Source organism: Oncorhynchus gorbuscha, linkage group LG25, assembly GCF_021184085.1.
Source record: "Oncorhynchus gorbuscha isolate QuinsamMale2020 ecotype Even-year linkage group LG25, OgorEven_v1.0, whole genome shotgun sequence".
NCBI classification, from domain to species: domain Eukaryota; kingdom Metazoa; phylum Chordata; class Actinopteri; order Salmoniformes; family Salmonidae; genus Oncorhynchus; species Oncorhynchus gorbuscha.
Genome location: NC_060197.1, coordinates 10531243 through 10555171, shown reverse-complemented (window position 1 = coordinate 10555171; position 23929 = coordinate 10531243). Strand labels below are relative to the sequence as shown.

At 46.0% G+C, this 23929-nt stretch overlaps 1 protein-coding gene across 1 annotated transcript in view; it reads right to left on the bottom strand.

The window, feature by feature from the left end:
* Positions 1-12886, bottom strand: part of LOC124013603 (filamin-C-like) — a 103274-nt gene extending 90388 nt beyond the window's left edge. Inside the window, 1 exon segment of the mRNA XM_046327920.1 lies at positions 11989-12886. Within this exon segment, the coding sequence (XP_046183876.1) occupies positions 11989-12397 (409 nt within the window). The 5' untranslated portion in view covers positions 12398-12886.
* Positions 12887-23929: the final 11043 nt, after the last annotated feature.

The window sequence follows — 23929 nt, the reverse complement described above, 5'->3', positions numbered from 1 at the left end:
TATCCACTCTTCTCTACCTGTCCATCTCTTCACTCTTCCACTCTTCCACTCATCCTATCCCCTGTATCCACTCTTCTCTACCTGTCCATCTCTTCACTCTTCACTCTTCCACTCATCCTATCCCCTGTTTCCACTCTTCTCTACCTGTCCATCTCTTCACTCTTCCACTCTTCCACTCATCCTATCCCCTGTATCCACTCTTCTCTACCTGTCCATCTCTTCACTCTTCCACTCATCCTATCCCCTGTTTCCACTCTTCTCTACCTGTCCATCTCTTCACTCTTCCACTCATCCTATCCCCTGTATCCACTCTTCTCTACCTGTCCATCTCTTCACTCTTCACTCTTCCACTCTTCCACTCTTCCACTCATCCTATCCCCTGTTTCCACTCTTCTCTACCTGTCCATCTCTTCACTCTTCCACTCATCCTATCCCCTGTTTCCACTCTTCTCTACCTGTCCATCTCTTCACTCTTCACTCTTCCACTCTTCCACTCATCCTATCCCCTGTTTCCACTCTTCTCTACCTGTCCATCTCTTCACTCTTCACTCTTCCACTCTTCCACTCATCCTATCCCCTGTTTCCACTCTTCTCTACCTGTCCATCTCTTCACTCTTCACTCTTCCACTCTTCCACTCATCCTATCCCCTGTTTCCACTCTTCTCTACCTGTCCATCTCTTCACTCTTCCACTCATCCTATCCCCTGTTTCCACTCTTCTCTACCTGTCCATCTCTTCACTCTTCACTCTTCCATTCTTCCACTCATCCTATCCCCTGTTTCCACTCTTCTCTACCTGTCCATCTCTTCACCCTTCACTCTTCCACTCTTCCACTCATCCTATCCCCTGCTTCCACTCTTCTCTACCTGTCCATCTCTTCACTCTTCCACTCTTCCACTCACCCTATCCCCTGTATCCACTCTTCTCTACCTGTCCATCTCTTCACTCTTCCACTCATCCTATCCCCTGTATCCACTCTTCTCTACCTGTCCATCTCTTCACTCTTCCACTCATCCTATCCCCTGTATCCACTCTTCTCTACCTGTCCATCTCTTCACTCTTCCACTCACCCTATCCCCTGTTTCCACTCTTCTCTACCTGTCCATCTCTTCACTCTTCCACTCTTCCACTCATCCTATCCCCTGTTTCCACTCTTCACTACCTGTCCATCTCTTCACTCTTCCACTCTTCCACTCACCCTATCCCCTGTTTCCACTCTTCTCTACCTGACCATCTCTTCACTCTTCCACTCACCCTATCCCCTGTTTCCACTCTTCTCTACCTGTCCATCTCTTCACTCTTCCACTCAGCCTATCCCCTGTTTCCACACTTATCTCCCTGTCCATCTCTTCACTCTTCCACTCACCCTATCCCTTGTTTCCACTCCTAATCTCTCCCTCTCTCTCCAGTGGAAACTGCTCTGTGGTCCTCGTTTGACCCTGGCTGTGGTGCCGCTAAAGCTTTTACGAGCAGTGCCTTTCGGAACATTTAACTTGTGGACGGACTTCTTCCTCTCACTATGCTCCTCCTCACGCTACACGCAGACTACTGAGATGGAGAGAGAGAGAGAGAGAGAGAGAGAGAGAGAGAGAGAGAGAGAGCAAACTGACCATCTGTGCCACTAAGAATGAAGAGGAGACAATGGATCAATTATACTTAAGTGATGCCCGAGAAGCTGGTGTTTGAAGGATTTTGGCACGGGGTGCTGTTAGGCCTTCGTCTCGGGCCCTAACAACAACGGCTTCGAGGGCATTATCCCTTTTATACAATGAGATTCCAACATATTCAAATCATGATTGACATATTTGAATTAAAAACATTATTTTGATTCATTTATTCACACTACTGTATTTCACCCTCCACGAGATATAGTCCAGACACAAATCAAGGGTTGATACCCAAGCAGGCTGGTCGTTCGTTCAATCGGTCCGGTTGCTAGATACGTGGCCCAATCGTTAAGTCTTTTTGCTCTAAAACTATGGACGTGACCCAGTCCGTCGTTGAAAATGTTCACTTGCCATGATGGCTGGCAAACTTCTTATCCCTTGCTTGCTAACACAGTCACGTCAAACAGTGCAACCGGAATAACAGCAAAGTAGCTGCGTTTGAGTTTGTTTAAGCTGTTTTCTAATGATTGTTTGTTTTATATACATCCATAAAAATGAGCTAATGATGTGCAATTTCGCCCTGAGGCAGAACATTTGCTCTCTGTTCAGAAGAAACTGAAGCTGGAATGACCGCAAACTAGCTGCATTTAGTGTTTTTCTCCAGACATTTCTTTGTGTGTATGCCAGTCTGTCTGTCTCGTTCAGACTCCCGACACGTTCATTACCATATAGGACAGATGGGAGAATGAATTTCAATATGTTGCAAATGTCGGAGAGACAGACGGCAAAGGTTATCGCTCATCTCCGCTGTTGAAAACTAAATGTTAGTCTCAAAGAAATGGGAGATCATTTCTAGATGCTTTTTTTACAGGGAAGATCTAGTTTATAAATTGCCTGGCTGAGATGACGAGACAGTGGATTGCGCAGTCCAGTTGGAACAGAGTAAATGGGCATTTCAACGTCATAGATTTAGCCGGTGGTAACTTGTGGAATAGACACCAGCTGGACTGCGGTTTTAGCCAATGAGCATCCGGTATTAGACACATCCGTTTTATAATCTCATATACCTGTACTTCTGCTCAGGTTCATTGAATCCAAAGATGAAATACAGAGCATATCCTCAGCCTCCTGATAACCAGTGGAAATAGACAGTACATCAATGCAAAATTCACAGCTGGATTAGATACATGGAAACATATATTGTTTTAGACAGAATATTATATAACAGAGCAAAATTATTATTACACCAATATCATTTCAGGTGTTCTCAGTGTGAGACTGATGTTGTCATTTGATTTGAAGTGCTTCAGACCCATTAATAGATCTTACATAAAGCCCATTCAATTCCCTCTACCCAGACTGCAACACTAAACACATGGCCCTCTAACAGGGGCGACATATTCAAGGCGACATATTCAACTGGCTGTTGAAAAACTGGACCTTTTCCTAAGTCCTCTGTATCTAAATGCTGTACACGACACAAGAGAAATGGCTGGAAGTCTGTGGGGGGAGAAACCATATCAATCCAACATAGAGGATTTCCTTTATAAAGAAAGATATTAACAGGGGGTGAGGTGTTTTGGGGGTGAGGTGTTTTTGTGGGGAGGTGGTGGTGCAATCAGAGTTATTCTCCTCTCTTGGATAGCCAGAGTTGCTTATCCTTGGTGGCTGCAAGAGAGGTAGGAGGTGTGGCATGTAGGGTAGGGTAGGGGGTGATTTGGGGGGGGGGGGTTCTGGCCCTGCTCGGACATTCTTCTGAGCTGACTGCCTCTGACACATGCTAACAATTAGAGATACTGTTGTCGGGCGAGAGAGAGAGAGAGAGAGAGGGTGAGGAAGATGGGGAGAGAGGAAGAGAGTGAGAGAGAGAGCGAGAGAGAGAAGGTAATGGAGAGGGCGAGAGAGAGGGAGAAAGAGAGAGAGAAAGAGAGAGAGAGCGGCTGAGATGAAGAGACAGAGACAGAGACGAAGAGAGAGAGAGGAGAGACAAAAAGAAAGATGAGGAAAGAGAGAGTGGTCTCACTCATTTCCCTCAGATCCAGTAAAGTAAGATAGCAGGGAAGGATCTGCAAGGATCTACAACAGTTAATACTTCTACTGCCCCATAGGGTCTACTACCACAGAGGCTGAACACTGTCTAACACCAGGAGACCAGGAGGTAACTTGGAACCTCTCAGAGTGTTGGGGTAACATTGGGGGTAAGGTTACATTTTTATCACACACACCAGAGACTTGCTGAAGGAGTGAGACAATCAACGTAAGAACCAGTCACCCTCACCACCCTCTCTCTCGCCCTCTCCATACTGCTCTCTCGCTCCCTCTATCATCCAGCTTCTATCCCCCTCTCTTTCTACTCCATCCTCTCCCTGCACTCTCTCCCGCTCTCGTTTTCTCTCACTCCCTCTCCATACTGCTCTCTCCCTTGCTCTCTCTCCATACTGCTCTCTCCCTTGCTCTCTCTCCATACTGCTCTCTCCCTCGTTCTCTCTCCATACTGCTCTCTTGCCATACTGCTCTCTCCCTTGCTCTCTCTCCATACTTCTCTCTCCCTAGTTCTCTCTCCATACTGCTCTCTCCCTAGTTCTCTCTCCATACTGCTCTCTCCCTAGTTCTCTCTCCATACTGCTCTCTCCCTAGTTCTCTCTCCATACTGCTCTCTCCCTAGTTCTCTCTCCTCTCCCTAGTTCTCTCTCCATACTGCTCTCTCCCTAGTTCTCTCTCCATACTGCTCTCTCCCTAGTTCTCTCTCCATACTGCTCTCTCCCTAGTTCTCTCTCCATACTGCTCTCTCCCTAGTTCTCTCTCCATACTGCTCTCTCTCCTAGTTCTCTCTCCATACTGCTCTCTCCCTAGTCTCTCTCCATACTCTCTCTCCTATACTCTCTCTCCATACTGCTCTCTCCATACTGCTCTCTCCCTAGTTCTCTCCATACTGCTCTCTCCCTAGTTCTCTCTCCATACTGCTCTCTCCCTAGTTCTCTCTCCATACTGCTCTCTCCCTAGTTCTCTCTCCATACTGCTCTCTCCCTAGTTCTCTCTCCATACTGCTCTCTCCCTAGTTCTCTCTCCATACTGCTCTCTCCCTAGTTCTCTCTCCATACTGCTCTCTCTCCTCTCTCCTCTCTCTCCCTAGTTCTCTCTCCATACTGCTCTCTCCTAGTTCTCTCTCCATACTGCTCTCTCCCTAGTTCTCTCTCCATACTCTCTCTCTCCATACTGCTCTCTCCCTAGTTCTCTCTCCATACTGCTCTCTCTCCTCCATACTGCTCTCCCTCTCTCTCCATACTGCTCTCTCTCCATACTGCTCTCTCCCTAGTTCTCTCTCCATACTGCTCTCTCCCTTGCTCTCTCTCCATACTGCTCTCTCCCTAGTTCTCTCTCCATACTGCTCTCTCCCTAGTTCTCTCTCCATACTGCTCTCTCCCTAGTTCTCTCTCCATACTGCTCTCTCCCTAGTTCTCTCTCCATACTGTTCTCTCCCTTGCTCTCTCTCCATACTGCCCTCTCCCTTGCTCTCTCTCCTTACTGCCCTCTCCCTTGCTCTCTCTCCATACTGCTCTCTCCCTTGCTCTCTCTCCATACTACCCTCTCCCTTGCTCTCTCTCCATACTGCTCTCTCCCTTGCTCTCTCTCCATACTGCTCTCTCCCTTGCTCTCTCTCCATACTGCCCTCTCCCTTGCTCTCTCTCCATACTGCTCTCTCCCTTGCTCTCTCTCCATACTGCCCTCTCCCTTGCTCTCTCTCCATACTGCTCTCTCCCTCGTTATCTCTCCATACTGCTCTCTCCCTGGCTCTCTCTCCATACTGCCCTCTCTCTTGCTCTCTCGCCATACTGCTCTCTCCCTCGTTCTCTCTCCATACTGCTCTCTCCCTTGCTCTCTCTCCATACTGCTCTCTCCATACTGCTCTCTCCCTCGTTCTCTCTCCATACTGCTCTCTCCCTCGTTCTCTCTCCATACTGCTCTCTCCCTTGCTCTCTCTCCATACTGCTCTCTCCCTTGCTCTCTCTCGATACTGCTCTCTCCCTTGCTCTCTCTCCATACTGCCCTCTCCCTTGCTCTCTCTCCATACTGCTCTCTCCCTCGTTCTCTCTCCATACTGCTCTCTCCCTCGTTCTCTCTCCATACTGCTCTCTCCCTTGCTCTCTCTCCATACTGCTCTCTCCCTTGCTCTCTCTCCATACTGCCCTCTCCCTTGCTCTCTCTCCATACTGCCCTCTCCCTTGCTCTCTCTCCATACTGCCCTCTCCCTCGCTCTCTCTCCATACTGCTCTCTCCCTCGTTCTCTCTCCATACTGCCCTCTCCCTTGCTCTCTCTCCATACTGCCCTCTCCCTTGCTCTCTCTCCATACTGCTCTCTCCCTCGTTCTCTCTCCATACTGCTCTCTTCCCCTTTTCTCTCTCTGTCATTGCTCCCCACCACATTGCACAGTCATGTCAGAGACCCATTACAGAACCACAGTATTTATCCATGGATAGTGATACAGGAAACACATACACACATACACACAGCTACTACTGGAGATACCACAACTTTCCCCCCTGTTAAATTCACAACTACAATGTGAACCCACAATGGGGTCAATCATACCGCAGTCAAATAAAACGACCAACCAATCAGAGGGCCCTGCTCAACTTCTCTTTTTCTCTCATTAGGACTGAGTCAGAGAGACGGGATAGAGAGAGAGAGAGAGAGAGAGAGAGAGAGAGAGAGAGAGAGAGAGAGAGAGAGAGAGAGAGAGAGAGAGAGAGAGAGAGAGAGAGAGAGAGATGTACTCATTCATCAAAGAGCAGAGTAAGTTCTAACTTTATTCATCAAAGATGGTCTGTTTGAGTCAAATTCTAACGGATGGTCTGTTTGAGTAATGTCATAACGGATGGTCCAGTCATAATGTCATAACGGATGGTCTGTTTGAGTCATAATGTCATAACGGATGGTCTGTTTGAGTCATAATGTCATAACGGATGGTCTGTTTGAGTCATAATGTCATAACGGATGGTCTGTTTGAGTCATAATGTCATAACGGATGGTCTGTTTGAGTCATAATGTCATAACGGATGGTCTGTTTGAGTCATAATGTCATAACGGATGGTCTGTTTGAGTCATAATGTCATAACGGATGGTCTGTTTGAGTCATAATGTCATAACGGATGGTCTGTTTGAGTCATAATGTCATAACGGATGACATGTTTGAGTCATAATGTCATAACGGATGGTCTGTTTGAGTCATAATGTCATAACGGATGGTCTGTTTGAGTCATAATGTCATAACGGATGGTCTGTTTGAGTCATAATGTCATAACGGATGACATGTTTGAGTCATAATGTCATAACGGATGGTCTGTTTGAGTCATAATGTCATAACGGATGACATGTTTGAGTCATAATGTCATAACGGATGGTCTGTTTGAGTCATAATGTCATAACGGATGGTCTGTTTGAGTCATAATGTCATAACGGATGGTCTGTTTGTGTCATAATGTCATAACGGATGGTCTGTTTGAGTCATAATGTCATAACGGATGGTCTGTTTGAGTCATAATGTCATAACGGATGGTCTGTTTGAGTCATAATGTCATAACGGATGGTCTGTTTGAGTCATAATGTCATAACGGATGACATGTTTGAGTCATAATGTCATAACGGATGGTCTGTTTGAGTCATAATGTCATAACGGATGGTCTGTTTGAGTCATAATGTCATAACGGATGGTCTGTTTGAGTCATAATGTCATAACGGATGACATGTTTGAGTCATAATGTCATAACGGATGGTCTGTTTGAGTCATAATGTCATATACTACTGTGTCTTAGTGCCGGGAAAAGGGATACGCAACTCTTCAGGACCCCCACCTCAAACCCCCCTGAGCGCCAGAGGTCTCAGTCACCTTTTCCTCGCCCCGTCATACCCTCGTAATTTCCCTCTCCTCTCTCCCGACCCCCTCTCTCCACAACCTCTCTCCTAACCCCTCTCATTCTCCCCACTTCCCTGCCTCCTCTATTTTAACTAACCCCTCTTTCACAGTCCTCTCCCTCGTCCCCTCTCCCCATGCCACTCTGGGGCTGTATGTGGGTCTATTTTAGGCGCCTGTTAGTGGAGGAAGCCCAGAGCCCCAGAGCCCAGCTGTCTGCTCATCAATCAGCCCCCTTCCCCAAATGAGTGAAGCTGACCTGGGCCAGGCTGGCCCCTCACTGCCCCTACAGACTACCAGACTACCAGACAACCAGAGAGCCGGAAGGCCAAACCACCAGAACCAAGGGGGAGGGGGATATCAGTCTGAATTTCATGTGGCAGTAACCTTTCCCGTACTTACTTGACTTCCAACTCTCCAAGTCACACACCCTCTAGTCTTCCTTCCCTGCCTGCTGGCATCCATGAGTGTGTGTGTATCATGTGTGTGAAGGAGTAAGGCAGAGTGAATGAGTGTGTGAGTGTGTGAGTGTGTGTGTTCTCCAGCTCTTCTGTTACCCAACACTCCCCTCCACCCCCCACTGAGAGAGAGAGAGCCATGGCAGGTGCCCTTCTGAAAGGATCACTCTTTTCACCAATGTCACTCAGCCACCATGGTCCGACCCTTCCCAATGACTCTGTCTGCTTGTAGACCCATTTCCCCTTTATCATACTGCATCCTGGGTAGCCCTAACAGATATTGGACCCGATAACCCCTCAAAGCTGACCCAATTTCAGTTTGTCCTGAGGATGAATCAACAACATTGTAGTTACTCCACAATACTAACATAAATGACAGAGTGAAAAGAATAAAGCCTTTACAGAATACAAATATTCAAAAATATGCATCCTGTTTGCAATAAGGCGCTAAAGTAATAATGCAAAAAAAAATTGGCAAAGAAATGTACTTTTTGTACTGAATACAAAGCGTTATGTTTGGGGCAAATCCAACACAACACATAACTGAGTACCACTCTTCAAGCATGGTGGCGGATACATCATGTTATGGGTATGCTTGTCATCGGCAAGGACTAGGGAGTTTTTTAGGATAAAAAGCATTGGAATAGAGCTAAGCACAGGCCAAATCTGAGAGGAAAACCTGGCTCAGTCTGCTTTCCAACAGACAGTGGGAGACATAGTCACCTTTCAGCTGGAAAATAACCTAAAATATAAGGCCAAATATACACTGGAGTTTCTTACCAAGATGACATTGAATGTTCCTGAGTGGCCTAGTTATAGTTCTGACTTAAATCGCCTTGAAAATCTATGACAAGACTTGAAAATAGCTGTCTAGCAATGATCAACAACCAACTTGACAGAGCTTGAATAATGTTCTTGAGAATAGTGGGCAAATATTGTACAATCCAGGTATGCTAAGCTCTTAGAGACTTACACAAAAACAGTCACAGCTGTAGTCTCTGCTAAAGGTAATTCTAACATCTATTGACTTAGGGGATGAATACGTATCTATTAAATTACTGTTTTATTTTTCATAAATAAAATTCAATATCATAGATTTTGGTCAAAGAGGAAGAAAAAAATGATTATATTTTATTTCATTGATGACCCAGAGGAAGGCCAAGTGATGCCGAAACGTTGGTAAATACCCATTAAATTGCTGGGCCATTACACATGGAGTGTGGGACTTTCTTTATTTTGATAGTTTATAATTCATGCAAAATGTAACAGTATATCTTGTGTGGATCCTTGACCCCCAAAAAAAGGATATTTAAATCCATTTGAATCCCATTTTGTAACAAAACTAAATGTTTGAAAAGTCAAGGGGTGTGAATACTTTCTGATGGCAATGTATGTGACAGAAAGTAAACAACGTGTAAGATGAAGAAAACAACAAAGGCCAGAGTGGGAACTGGGGTCTGTACCACTGATGGCTGTTGCCATGCTCTTATCAAGAGTCGGCCAACACAGCCACAACACATCAGCACAACAGATGTTGACAACAAGGATGCTTTGGTGTGCCACCTTTTCTCATGAACCTGTTTTAGATTCTGAGAATAAATATTATAGCACTGATTAGTTTTAAGGCAGAAAGCTCAGCCAAGGATCATTTTGGGGCGGCAGGTAGCCTAGTGGTTAGAGCGTTGGACTAGTAACCGAAGGGTTGCTAGATAGAATCCCCGAGCCGACAAGGTAGAAATCTGTTGTTCTGCCCCTGAACAAGGCAGTTAAGCCACAAGGCAGTTAAGCCACTGTCCCTAGGCCGTCATTGAAAATAAAAATGTGTTCTTAACTGACTTACCTAGTTAAATTAAGGTTAAGAAACAATGTTTTCCTTAGAACCACATTCTCCGAGCACAAGGTGCATTCATAAATCACTGTTATAAGGTTCAGCAACAGAGGAGTCCTCTACAGGGCCAGTCTTAACAATACACTACTGTCTGTCCTGCTGGCTGCTGCATCATCATCATCATCATCATAATCATATGCCACCAGGGGTCTTTTCATAGTCCCCAAATCCAGAACGAATTCAAGAAAGCGTACAGTATTATATAGAGCCCTTATTGCATGGAACTTCCTTCCATCTCATATTGCTCCAATAGACAGCAAACCTGGTTTCAAAAAACAGATAAAGCAACACCTCGCGGCACAACGCCTCTCCCCTATTTGACCCAGATAGTTTGTGTGTATGCATTGATATGTAGGCTACATGTGCCTTTTATGTATGTAGTTCTGTCCATGAACTGTTCTTGTCTATCGACGTTCTCTATTATGTCATGTTTCATGTTTCATGTTTTGTGTGGACCCCAGGAAGAGTAGAGTTGCTGAGTTGCTGCTTTTGCAACAGGTAATGGGGATCCTAATAAAAAATATATGACAAAATCATCAGAATCCACATTAGATCCAGTTAGGGACATCAGGCTGATGTTGTTATTGGTTCTCCAAGAACATATCCTACATCCTGGAGCCTCCGGTTCTGAAACATTACATTACAAAACATTAAGAGCACCTGCTCTTTCCATGACATAGACTGACCAGATGAATTCGGGAGAAAGCTATGATCCCTTACTCATGACCTTGTAGAGTTCATGCCCAGACAAAATCAGGCTGTTCTGAGGGCAAAAGGAGGGGGCATGAACTCTACAAGGTGTCAAAGGCGTTCCACAGGGATGCTGCCCCATGTTGACTCCATTGCTTCCCACAGTTGTGTCAAATTGACTGGATGTCCTTTGGGTGGTGGACCATTTTTGATACACACGAGAAACTGTCGTGCGTGAAAATCCCAGCAGCGATGCAGTTCTTGACACACTCAAACTGATGTGCCTGGCAACTGCTACCATACCCTGTTCAAAGGCACTTAAATATGTTGTCTCTGCCCATTCACCCTCTGAATGGCACACATACACAATCCATGTCTCAATTGTCTCAAGGCTTAAAAATCCTTCTTTAACCTGCCTCCTCTCCTTCATCTACACTGATAGAAGTGGATTCAACAGGTGACATCAATGAGGGATCATAGCTTACACCTGGATTCACCTGGTCAGTCTATGTCATGGAAAGAGCAGGTGTTCCTAATGTTTTGTGCACTCAGTGTATATACAAATAGCTGGATATATACAAATGTTTTGTAGACTACTTGTTACTTATTCATCTTTCGTCCACATGCTTGAACACATGAGATAGAGATGCCAAATCACTACATCATTCAGAAGCAACTATAAAGACATTGCCTAATCCAAATTGGAGACTATCCATTCGATGAGAACGCTCCAAATGACTCATTCAGTATTTCATTTCATGAACAACAAATGACAGCAGCCAAGTTGGTTAAACCTGAGATTGTAATGACTCTCAATTGGCAGTATCGTTTCTAATGGGACCATGCATGAGTTACACAGTAATAAACACACAGGGATCCAAAGGCATGCACCGAATCCAGAATCTCTCTGTTTCCCGGATCCAGCTGAAAGTAGTCTTTTGTCGGGGGGTCAGAAAGGGGACATTTCTTGTTTGGCGCATCCTGAACACATCGCGCCGTGGTCTGGTCACTCTTACGCACAGAAGTTCATATCGACGACGTGCGTAATTTGCGTCAAAAAGTACAGTGCATTTCAGTTATGCACTGTTTATAACGCATGCAACAATAGTTATGGAGAAGTGTATACAGTGAAAACACAACACTGAACAATATAATCATGGAACAATCAACAACACAACTAGGAATACGTTTTACTCTAATAAATAAAAAGCTGCATTGCGCATTACTTTTCTATAAGATCAAAATGTGTTTAATTCATTTTGAGGAGAAATCAATCTCAGACTCATTCCCCTGACTCAAATACGCCCTCTAAACAGTAACGGCACCCCAAAAAGTGGCTATCCCAGACAGAGTGGACAAAGCATCAACTTTCAACATGTTCCGAGAAACCCAACCATTGCGCTATATCGGTCCTAAATACAAACCCCACTTACCTATCGATACCAGCTTTATGTGTTCTCTCTCCAAGAATTCCAGCGCAACGGACACATTTTCCAGTTTCATTTGTCTGAAGTTAGGTCTGGCGTGGTACTTTCTGTACATTTTCTTCTGGCTCAAAACCTCCAGAAGACCGATGAGCTTGAGCCCGTCGGTCAGGTCTTTCTGTAGGTCGTTGATCCGCTTGTTGAGGCACTTGAGATGCTCGTTACACCACCTGGTGAAGGTGTTCTGTTGGATTTTCTTCCAGGGCGCATCCTCAGCGAGGTCCTTCTCCGTAGCCGGCATCTCTTCCTCGTCGTCCCCGTTGTCCGTACTCTTGTAGTACTGCGGCGGCTGCTGCTGCTCGTAGTACGTATTATTGCTCATCATGTTGTCGGTTTCCGTGCCCTTTTTATACCACATTCAGTGGGGCCAGTGTGTGAACGTTACGGCACGCAAGGGAGCGTGGAAAGAAAGAAAAAACTGTTTATTGCGGGCCAGTGCCAAGCTTGCGCATTGGCCGTGAAAAAAAGTTGTACAACTAGGAAAAATATGAAAGCAAAAGTAAACGAGCTTTTCGTTTGTACTTGTGATGGGAGTGGAGTTTGTCAAACCAAGCAGTCTGTCAGTGGGATTAATTAAATAATCCGTTTATCGTTTCCAATGTGGACGGTCTCCTGGCTTTAAATTGATCAGAATTGTGAAAAAAGTGGTAGCTGCATCCTAATAGACACCTTGGCACGGAAGAAGAATAGACTGTGGAAAGATGAAGGCGTAGTCCGTGGACAGGACCGCTAGTAGCCGTACGAAGTCGGTGGCGGCAGCCTGCTTGGTGATGTCCGTTACACTTGAGTAGCTAAATGAAGCTCTAGGCAGGACAGGTTTTTAAAAAGCTCGGCACCCCTGAAGCTCGCGTCAGGCCCCTCGACTCCCTGGAATGCCCCGGTCATGACCATATACAACTGCAGGATGGGTATTCTCTAATCAGACGGAGATAGCGAGAGGCAACACCATTGGGTAACACAAGAGAAGGGGGTCAACGATTGGCCCTGGGGCGCCATAACAGTTGTGACACTTCTCCTTATTTTTAGGCTCTCCAAATTGGGCGAAGGGGACGGAGCTTTGAGGTTGTTGTAAAAGTGAACGGTGACCAGGGCCTACTGGGCCTTTAATAACAATTGGACTATGAAGGGAAAAATGATGCCAGCGTCTTCAACAGATCCAACCTTTACCAGCCAGGGTTATTCTTGTTGTCACTCATATGTCCACTGACGCAGAATTGTGTTTATAAACGTATATATTTGTCAACATAATAAATAAACTCACATGACAAGCTAACTTATTAATAAGATACCATCAAACCTTTTGACGCTTAATTAACAAGAGGAAGATCATACAGGATTCTTGGGTTGACAGGGGTTTCAAAAGCGGCTCTCTTTCTCTCGTTCTTTCGCTCTCTCACTCACTTGCTCTTTCTCTCGCTCGCGCGTGCGCTCGCTCGCTCGCACACACACACACAACCAAATGGGGTAAAGTTAAAACAGTGTTTGATTGCATGTCTGGTGTTGTCCGCCCCATGGCTGGCTCTGTGGTGAGCTATGTAAATGCTATGCGGCCCGAGTCTTTTCCTGGAAGTGACACTGGTAGCTATGTGGTCACGGTTGACCTCTGACCCATGATGTAGGGTCCATACATATGGTAAGACAGAGCGTAAGAGGTTAGAGAGGGTCTTTCATCCTGAATTAATTAAGCCAAATGAAAGTTATAACCACTGAGCTCATTATTATTTGACTCTGCTGGTCATCTATGAGTGTTTGAACATCTTGAAGAACAGTCTGGGGTTAAGTATTCTGGCCACCCCTCAGAGCCTGGTTCCTCTCTAGGTTTCTTCGTAGGTTCCTACCTTTCTAGGGAAATTTTGCTAGCCAGTGTGCTTCTACGTCTGTATTGCTTGCTCTCTGGGGTTTTAGAATGGGTTTCTGTACAAGCACTTTGTGACCTCTGCTGATGTAAAAAGGGCTTTATAAATACATTTGATTGATTGATTGATTAGGCAATTAAGCAATTAACATCCCATCATGCTTAGGGTCATGTATAAAAAAATCCAGGTTGCCCATTATTTTGGCTACAATGGCTGGAAAAATATATCTCAGTGACTTTGAAAGAGGGGTCTCATAGAAGCATTGGTTTAAAGTGTGTGTGTGTGTGTGTGTGTGTGTGTGTGTGTGTGTGTGTGTGTGTGTGTGTGTGTGTGTGTGTGTGTGTGTGTGTGTGTGTGTGTGTGTGTGTGTGTGTGTGTGTGTGTGTGTGTGTGTGTGTGTGTGTGTGTGTGTGTGTGTGTGTGTGTGTGTGTGTCATAGTCACCAGATCTCATTCCAATGGAACAGTTATTGGAGAGAATCTGGAGCGGTGCCTGAGAGAGCAGTTTCCACCACCATCAACAAAACACCAAATTATGGAATTTCTCGTGGAAGAAAGGTATTGCATACCGCCAATAGAGTTTCAGACACTTGTAGAATCGATGCCAAGGCACATTGAAGATGTTCTGGTGCCTCGTGGTAGCCCAAAGCCCTATGAAGATGCTTTATGTTGATGTTTCCTTTATTTTGGCAGTTACCTGGCAGTTACCACACACAGACACTCAAGAGTTAAATAACAGGTAAGACGTTTATAAAATGTCTTACCAAAAATACTCAAACTCATTCCAAAACGCGGCAAATGTGAAAAACAAAAACTTGCATAACATTTCATGAATCAAAAAGTCTGCCATTTAAGTGCCTTGTGTGCACAATGCTGTGGGTGGGGTGCTCAGCTCTGCTACTCTTGGAGTCTGGGTTGGCCTGAGGGTCCTCCCCACCCTCCCTGCTCCTCTTACGGGACTTGGACAGCTGGGAGAAGAGGTCCTGCTGGTTCTCTCTGGAGCTCTTCATGCTGCACTGGCAGTAAGTCATGGCTCTGGTGACTGTTTCTCTCGTCAGAGAAGCCAAGCCACATCACCTCTCTCCCACTATGCCTCTCACCATGGCTGGGCCTGGAGTAGCAGTAGAGGTTAGGGTGACTCTCCCTTCTCCAGCTCTGGCTGTGGCCAGGTTGGCTGGAGGCAGCAAGAGGGACACTGCACTTCTGAAGTGACTCCAGGTTAGGCTCCCACACATCCAGCACCAGGTAAGACTGGATGTTCTTCAGCTCTAGGCAGTCTTTGATAGGCTGGGCCCTTGGTGCAGACAGTTCAGACACCCAGAATGTCTTCTTCACAATGTGGACAACTGAGGGTAGCCATCCTGAGCGAAGTGGAATGTTTTCTGTTTTCAAAGGAAGACAGATTTGTAAGTCAAGTGTTGAACAGGAGACAAAGCCACATGTATTTTTTCCATTATTGAATTACATTACATTTATGTATGAGTTATTTTACAGACAAATTTAACTTTTGAACATTTAAAAAGCCTTAGCTTTCTTGCCCCGTTTGGTGATTATAGCTAGAGGATTTGAAGAAGAGGATTTGTCAGGAGTCATTGTGTGACGACCCTCCCACTCTGTCTGCCGTATTCTGTCTTTGTTCTTGTTTCCTTATTAGGATGCCGGTGGGCGGAGTTGAGAGGGTCGTCAGCTACATGGGAAACACCTGGGCCAGGTATCTCCCAGGATAAATAGACCTCTTCCACATTCATGGAGGAGACTCTCTCCATGCAGACACCTTTGTAGATTGTGTTGTGGTTCTTGGTGGCCTTTTGTTTGTTTGCTTTGGCACCTTTCAACACCCTGCATTATCACATTCATGCAAAACACTCACTTACACTACGGACTACTGATTACACACACCATTGGATATTTTCCTTAGTTGCTTTAGTTAATAAATATATCTTTTGTTACTCCTTATCTCCACGTTGTCTCCCTTTGTTACGGGCTTTGAGCCGGTTCGTGACAATTGTAACACACGTTTATATACATTGTCAAAATTCTAGAATATCACAGGAATTAATTTATGATGTCATCACTGGATCTTCCCACGTAAATCTTGTTTTGGCAACCGATAAATTAGCAGAACTACAATGGTTGCATCAGAGGTCTAGAGTAACAATGAATGTGATGAGTGATTCTTTATCCAACATTCCACCTTGATATGACACCTCTTGATTATCAGTCAGATCTTCAGTATTTACAAAAACAAAATACACAAGTTAGACATGTATCTGGCAGCACACAGGTTACTTGCAACTTTTTGTGCTTTCCAATAGTCTAATTTCATCATAATTATGCGTGCCACAACTCTGAATGCCAATGGGCAGCATTGCCTACTGGGACCGGGATGCTCTGTATGATTCAGAAATGCAGCTGTAATGTTCAGTGTTGACTCCTTTACCCTCAATAAGGAGAGTTAGCTTAAACAGTGGGGGACACAGGAAGGGAAAACACACACACACACTCAGAGGCAGTAGGCCCAGAATATCTACATCTCTCCCCCTCTTGTGTGGGTGATCTCACACCTCAGTCAGCAGGAGAGAGCATCAACATGTAATTGAGCTCTCAAACACAGTGTCTGAGACTCACTGGACTCACGTCTTCCATAATGTTGCTTTCTGAGGGGAAGGAAATGCCTGAAAACACCTGAAATGTGTAATGTAGTTCGTCTGCTGTTAGAAGAGAGTCAGACCGAAATGCAGCGTGTAGGTTACTCATGACTTAATGAAGATAATGCGGTACATTAAATAACTGAAAATACAAACCAACAAACGAGTGAAACTAAATTACAGCCTATCTGGTGACTAACACAAAGACAGGTACAGTCACCCACGAAATACAACGCGCACTCAGGCTGCCTAAATACGGTTCCCAATCCGAGACAACGAGAATCAGCTGACTCCAATTAGGAATCGCCTCAGGCAGCCAAGCCTAACTAGACACACCCCTAATAATACACACTCCCAATTATTACAAACCCCAATACGAAATACAACATATAAACCCATGTCACACCCTGGCCTACCCAAACATATATCAAAAACACAAGATACAATGACCAAGGCGTGACAAAATGTCTACATGAAATAGTAACTGCCCGAGCACTGCTTACAGTGCCTTCAGAATGTATTCACACCCCTTGACTTTTTCCAAAATTTGTTGCGTTACAAAGTGGGATATAATGGATTTAACTGTATTTTGTCAACAATCTACCACTCAGTTACATTAACTGTCTTCTTGGTAAGCAACTCCAGTGTAGATCTGGCCTTTTGTTTTAGGTTGCTGTGGCGACAGGTGGTTAGAGCATTGGGTCAGTAACCGAAAAGTTGCTGGATCAAATCCCCGAGCTGACAAGGTAAAAATCTGTCATTCTGCCCCTGAACAAGGCAGTTAACCAACTGTTTCTAAGCCATAATTGTTCTTAATTGACTTGCCTAGTTAAATCGAGGTAAAAAAAATGGCCTGCTGAAAGGTGAATTCATCTCCCAGTGTCTGGTGAAAAGCAGACTGAACTAGGATTTTATTTATTTGGTTATTTTTTTGTCCTGGAAAAACTCCACTGTCCTCAATGATTACAAACATATCCATAACAGAGAGAGAATCATTAGATCGTTTGTTTTTGGCACTGTCCATATCTAGCTTGTTTTTGGTCGCAGGTTCAGGAATGGCTGAAGAACTGCAACATTTCCCGTTAACTTTGCATTGAGCACCACTGGGTGATCTGAAAGGTCATAATCAATTGAGCAATAATATAATAATACTCCTAGCAAAAATGTTTTGTCTTTAATTTACAATCTGCCGAAGCTATGATAATAGTAACGTTCAGAACTTTTGTGAAACATCACAGCACAGTTGAAAAAAATATATAGCAAATAGAAGCCCCAAAATGGATGGTGTTCATAGATAAATGGGAGGGGTTGAGGGTAGCTGAAGGATGGGACTAAAGACAAACTAAATATAACTAATGTCAAATATACTGGGTCCATAGAATGTATGTAGTATGTATAAACTGGAAGTCGAAGCCTAATTAGGGGAGGTGTGGTAGGGTTAGGTGAAATAATAAAGGACAATATATATAGAAAACAAACATATAAACGCAACATGCAACAACTTCATATGAGGAAGTCAGTCACGCACTACAGTGTGCATCGTAACTGTATAATGACTAGAGTATAGTGAATAGCGTGTGTATAGTAGAGAATAGGGTTCGTCCATCATGTGCGGTCATGTAATGGATCTGAGTGAGAGGCTTTGACACTGAGCGCTGGAACTATATATAAAACCCCTGGAGGAGGGAGAGACAGTTAAGGACCAAGAGGGGTGTGATGGGGTTGCAGAGGGTTACGATGCAGGGAGTGTCGATCATCTTTCCTCTTTACGCTGTTCCTTTGGAACCTCCTCTCTGACCGGTCAACAGGTCAGTCACACAGGGAATAAAGATCGGACGGAACAGTCTTAAGCTTGTAGTCTGCAATTCACTTAGAAATGTATCTGGTGTATTCAATCCAACTGAGATTAGGATGTTTCTGGAATATGGCAAAACAACATTGATCAGGATCGTTCATATGAGACGGCATGTTCATGAGCATTCTTTTACAGTAACATTGCTTTCAGACCAGTTGAGTTCACACACATAAGCTCAGAAAAAAAAAGAATCGGCCCTTTTCCAGGACCCAGTCTTTCAAAGATAATTAGTAAAAATCCAAATAACTTCACAGATCTTCAATGTAAAGGGTCTAAACACGGTTTCCCATGCTTGTTCCATGAACCATAAACAATTAATGAACATGCACCTGTGGAACGGTCGTTAAGACACTAACAGCTTACAGACGGTAGGCAATTAAGGTCACAGTTATGAAAACTTAGGACACTAAAGAGGCCTTTCTACTGACTCTGAAAAACACCAAAAGAAAGATGCCCAGGGTTCCTGCTCATCTGCGTGAATGTGCCTTAGGCATGCTGCAAGGAGGCATGAGGACTGCAGATGTGGCCAGGGCAATAAATTGCATTGTCTGTACTGTGAGATGCCAAAGACAGCGCTACAGTGAGACAGAATGGACAACTGATCATCCTGTCAGTGGCAGACCACGTGTAAAAAAACCTGCACAGGATCGGTACATCCGAACATCACACCTACGGGACAGGTACAGGATGGCAACAACAGCTGTTCGAGGTACACCAGTAATGCACAATCCCTCCATCAGTGCTCAGACTGTCCGCAATAGGCTGAGAGAGGCTGGACTGAGGGCTTCTCGGCCTGTTGTAAGGCAGGTCCTCACCAGACATCACCGGCAACAACGTCACCTATGGGCACAAACCCACCGTCACTGGACCAGACAGGACTGGCAAAAAGTGCTCTTCACTGACGAGTCATGGTTTTACATCACCAGGGGTGATGGTCGGATTTGTGTTTATCGTTGAAGGAATGAGCGTTACACCGAGGCCTGTACTCTGGACCGGGATCGATTTGGAGGTGGAGGGTCCGTCATGGTCTGGGGCTGTGTGTCACAGCATCATCAGACTGTGCTTGTTGTCATTGCAGGCAATCTCAATGCTGTGCCTTACAGGGAAGACATCCTCCTCCATCATATGGTACCCTTCCTGCAGGCTCATCCTGACATGACCCACCAGCATGACAATGCCACCAGCCATACTGCTCGTTCTGTGCGTGATTTCCTGCAAGACAGGAATGTCAGTGTTCTGCCATGGCCAGCGAAGAGCCCGGATCTCAATCCCATTGAGCACGTCTGGGACCTGTTGGATCGGAGGATGAGGGCTAGGCCATTCCCCTCAGAAATGTCTGGGAACTTGCAGGTGCTTTGGTGGAAGAGTGGGTTAACATCTCACAGCAAGAACTGGCAAATCTGTTGCAGTCCATGAGGAGGAGATGCACTGCAGTACTTAATGCAGCTGGTGGCCACACCAGATACTGACTGTTACTTTTGATTCCCCCCCCCCCCCTTTGTTCAGGGACACATTATTCCATTTCTGTTAGTCACTTGTCTGTGGAAGTTGTTCTGTTTATGTCTCAGTTGTTGAATCTTATTATGTTCATACAAATATTTACACATGTTAAGTTTGCTGAAAATAAACGCAGTTAACAGTGAGAGGGTGTTTCTTTTTTTGCTGAGTTGAGAGAGAGAGAGAGAGAGAGAGAGAGAGAGAGAGAGAGAGAGAGAGAGAGAGAGAGAGAGAGAGAGAGAGAGAGAGAGAGAGAGAGAGAGAGAGAAGGATAAAGGATAAACTACTTTTATTTCTCAGTTCATTTACAAAATGTACAGCCTATTTACCAAAATACTCACAATATTTTCATTAACCCATAAAAGCTCATAGAGACATTGACTGGCAAGGTGTTGTAGTAGAGACTATGGCTAAATCAGATTCAGCACCGCATAAAAGAGACATTGACAGTAGCCATGTCACACAGACCCAGACAGAGAGACATACAGAATGAGCAGCAGCTTTACACAAGTTCAAAGGTCAAACTTCACATCATCACATACAGTGAGCAGCAGCCAGTTTCTAGTTAAGAGCACAGGTTGTTTTGACATGTAGAATAGTTTCTGTAATGCGTCTCTCCCTTATTGTTTAAGCTTCCATACTGGAATTGAAGCTGGGTAAGAAGAAAATGCACAGTCAGTGGAATTTACAGTATTTGAAGCACAGCAGAGAAGATACATTTACATTACATTTAAGTCATTTAGCAGACGCTCTTATCCAGAGCGACTTACAAATTGGTGCATTCACCTTATGACATCCAGTGGAACAACCACTTTACAATAGTGCATCTAAATATTTTAAGGGGGGAGGGGGTGAGAAGGATTACTTTATCCTATCCTAGGTATTCCTTAAAGAGGTGGGGTTTCAGGTGTCTCCGGAAGGTGGTGATTGACTCCGCTGTCCTGGCGTTGTGAGGGAGTTTGTTCCACCATTGGGGAGCCAGAGCAGCGAACAGTTTTGACTGAGCTGAGCGGGAACTGTACTTCCTCAGTGGTAGGGAGGCGAGCAGGCCAGAGGTGGATGAACGCAGTGCCCTTATTTGGGTGTAGGGCCTGATCAGAGCCTGGAGGTACTGAGGTGCCGTTCCCCTCACAGCTCCGTAGGCAAGCACCATGGTCTTGTAGCGGATGCTTCAACTGGAAGCCAGTGGAGAGAGCGGAGGAGCGGGGTGACGTGAGAGAACTTGGGAAGGTTGAACACTAGACGGGCTGCGGCGTTCTGATGAGTTGTAGGGGTTTAATGGCACAGGCAGGGAGCCCAGCCAACAGCGAGTTGCAGTAATCCAGACGGGAGATGACAAGTGCCTGGATTAGGACCTGCGCCGCTTCCTGTGTGAGGCAGGGTCGTACTCTGCGGATGTTGTAGAGCATGAACCTACAGGAACGGGCCACCGCCTTGATGTTAGTTGAGAACGACAGTTTGTTGTCCAGGATCACGCCAAGGTTCTTAGCGCTCTGGGAGGAGGACACAATGGAGTTGTCAACCGTGATGGCGAGATCATGGAACGGGGCAGTCCTTCCCCGGGAGGAAGAGCAGCTCCGTCTTGCCGAAGTTCAGCTTGAGGTGGTGATCCGTCATCCACACTGATATGTCTGCCAGACATGCAGAGATGCGATTGCCACCTGGTCATCAGAAGGGGGAAAGGAGAAGATTAATTGTGTGTCGTCTGCATAGCAATGATAGGAGAGACCATGTGAGGTTATGACAGAGCCAAGTGACTTGGTGTATAGTGAGAATAGGAGAGGGCCTAGAACAGAGCCCTGGGGGACACCAGTGGTGAGAGCGCGTGGTGAGGAGACAGATTCTCGCCACGCCACCTGGTAGGAGCGACCTGTCAGGTAGGACGCAACCAAGCGTGGGCCGCGCCGGAGATGCCCAACTCGGAGAGGGTGGAGAGGAGGATCTGATGGTTCACAGTATCGAAGGCAGCCGATAGGTCTAGAAGGATGAGAGCAGAGGAGAGAGAGTTAGCTTTAGCGGTGCGGAGCGCCTCCGTGATACAGAGAAGAGCAGTCTCAGTTGAATGACTAGTCTTGAAACCTGACTGATTTGGATCAAGAAGGTCATTCTGAGAGAGATAGCGGGAGAGCTGACCAAGGACGGCACGTTCAAGAGTTTTGGAGAGAAAAGAAAGAAGGGATACTGGTCTGTAGTTGTTGACATCGGAGGGATCGAGTGTAGGTTTTTTCAGAAGGGGTGCAACTCTCGCTCTCTTGAAGACGGAAGGGACGTAGCCAGCGGTCAGGGATAAGTTGATGAGCGAGGTGAGGTAAGGGAGAAGGTCTCCGGAAATGGTCTGGAGAAGAGAGGAGGGGATAGGGTCGAGCGGGCAGGTTGTTGGGCGGCCGGCCGTCACAAGACGCGAGATTTCATCTGGAGAGAGAGGGGAGAAAGAGGTCAGAGCACAGGGTAGGGCAGTGTGAGCAGAACCAGCGGTGTTGTTTGACTTAGCAAACGAGGATCGGATGTCGTCGATCTTCTTTTCAAAATGGTTGACGAAGTCATCTGCAGAGAGGGAGGAGGGGGGGGGGAGGAGGATTCAGGAGGGAGGAGAATGTGGCAAAGAGCTTCCTAGGGTTAGAGGCAGATGCTTGGAATTTAGAGTGGTAGAAAGTGGCTTTAGCAGCAGAGACAGAGGAGGAAAATGTAGAGAGGAGGGAGTGAAAGGATGCCAGGTCCGCAGGGAGGCGAGTTTTCCTCCATTTCCGCTCGGCCTTCCGGAGCCCTGTTCTGTGAGCTCGCATTGAGTCGTCAAGCCACGGAGCGGGAGGGGAGGACCGAGCCGGCCTGGAAGATAGGGGACATAGAGAGTCAAAGGATGCAGAAAGGGAGGAGAGGAGGGTTGAGGAGGCAGAATCAGGAGATAGGTTGGAGAAGGTTTGAGCAGAGGGAAGAGATGATAGGATGGAAGAGGAGAGAGTAGCGGGGGAGAGAGAGCGAAGGTTGGGACGGCGCGATACCATCCGAGTAGGGGCAGTGTGGGAAGTGTTGGATGAGAGCGAGAGGGAAAAGGATACAAGGTAGTGGTCGGAGACTTGGAGGGAGTTGCAATGAGGTTAGTGGAAGAACAGCATCTAGTAAAGATGAGGTCGAGCGTATTGCCTGCCTTGTGAGTAGGGGGAAGGTGAGAGGGTGAGGTCAAAAGAGGAGAGGAGTGGAAAGAAGAAGGCAGAGAGGAATGAGTCAAAGGTAGACGTGGGGAGGTTAAAGTCGCCCAGAACTGTGAGAGGTGAGCCGTCCTCAGGAAAGGAGCTTATCAAGGCATCAAGCTCATTGATGAACTCTCCGAGGGGACCTGGAGGGCGATAAATGATAAGGATGTTAAGCTTGAAAGGGCTGGTAACTGTGACAGCATGAAATTCAAAGGAGGCGATAGACAGATGGGTAAGGGGAGAAAGAGAGAATGACCACATGGGAGAGATAAGGATCCCTATGCCACCACCCCGCTGACCAGAAGCTCTCGGGGTGTGGGAGAACACGTGGGCGGACGAAGAGAGAGCAGTAGGAGTAGCAGTGTTATCTGTGGTGATCCATGTTTCTGTCAGTGCCAAGAAGTCGAGGGACTGGAGGGAGGCATAGGCTGAGATGAACTCTGCCTTGTTGGCTGCAGATCGGCAGTTCCAGAGGCTACCGGAGACCTGGAACTCCACGTGGGTCGTGCGCGCTGGGACCACCAGATTAGGTGGCAGCGGCCACGCGGTGTGGGAGCGTTTGTATGGTCTGTGCAGAGAGGAGAGAACAGGGATAGACAGACACATAGTTGACAGGCTACAGAAGAGGCTACGCTAATGCAAGGAGATTGGAATGACAAGTGGACTACACGTCTCGAATGTTCAGAAAGTTAAGCTTACGTAGCAAGAATCTTATTGAGTAAAATTATTAAAAATGATACAGTAGTGCTGAAGTAGGCTAGCTGGCAGTGGCTGCGTTGTTGACTTTGTAGGCTAGCTGACAGTGGCTGCGTTGTTGACACTACACTAATCAAGTCGTTCCGTT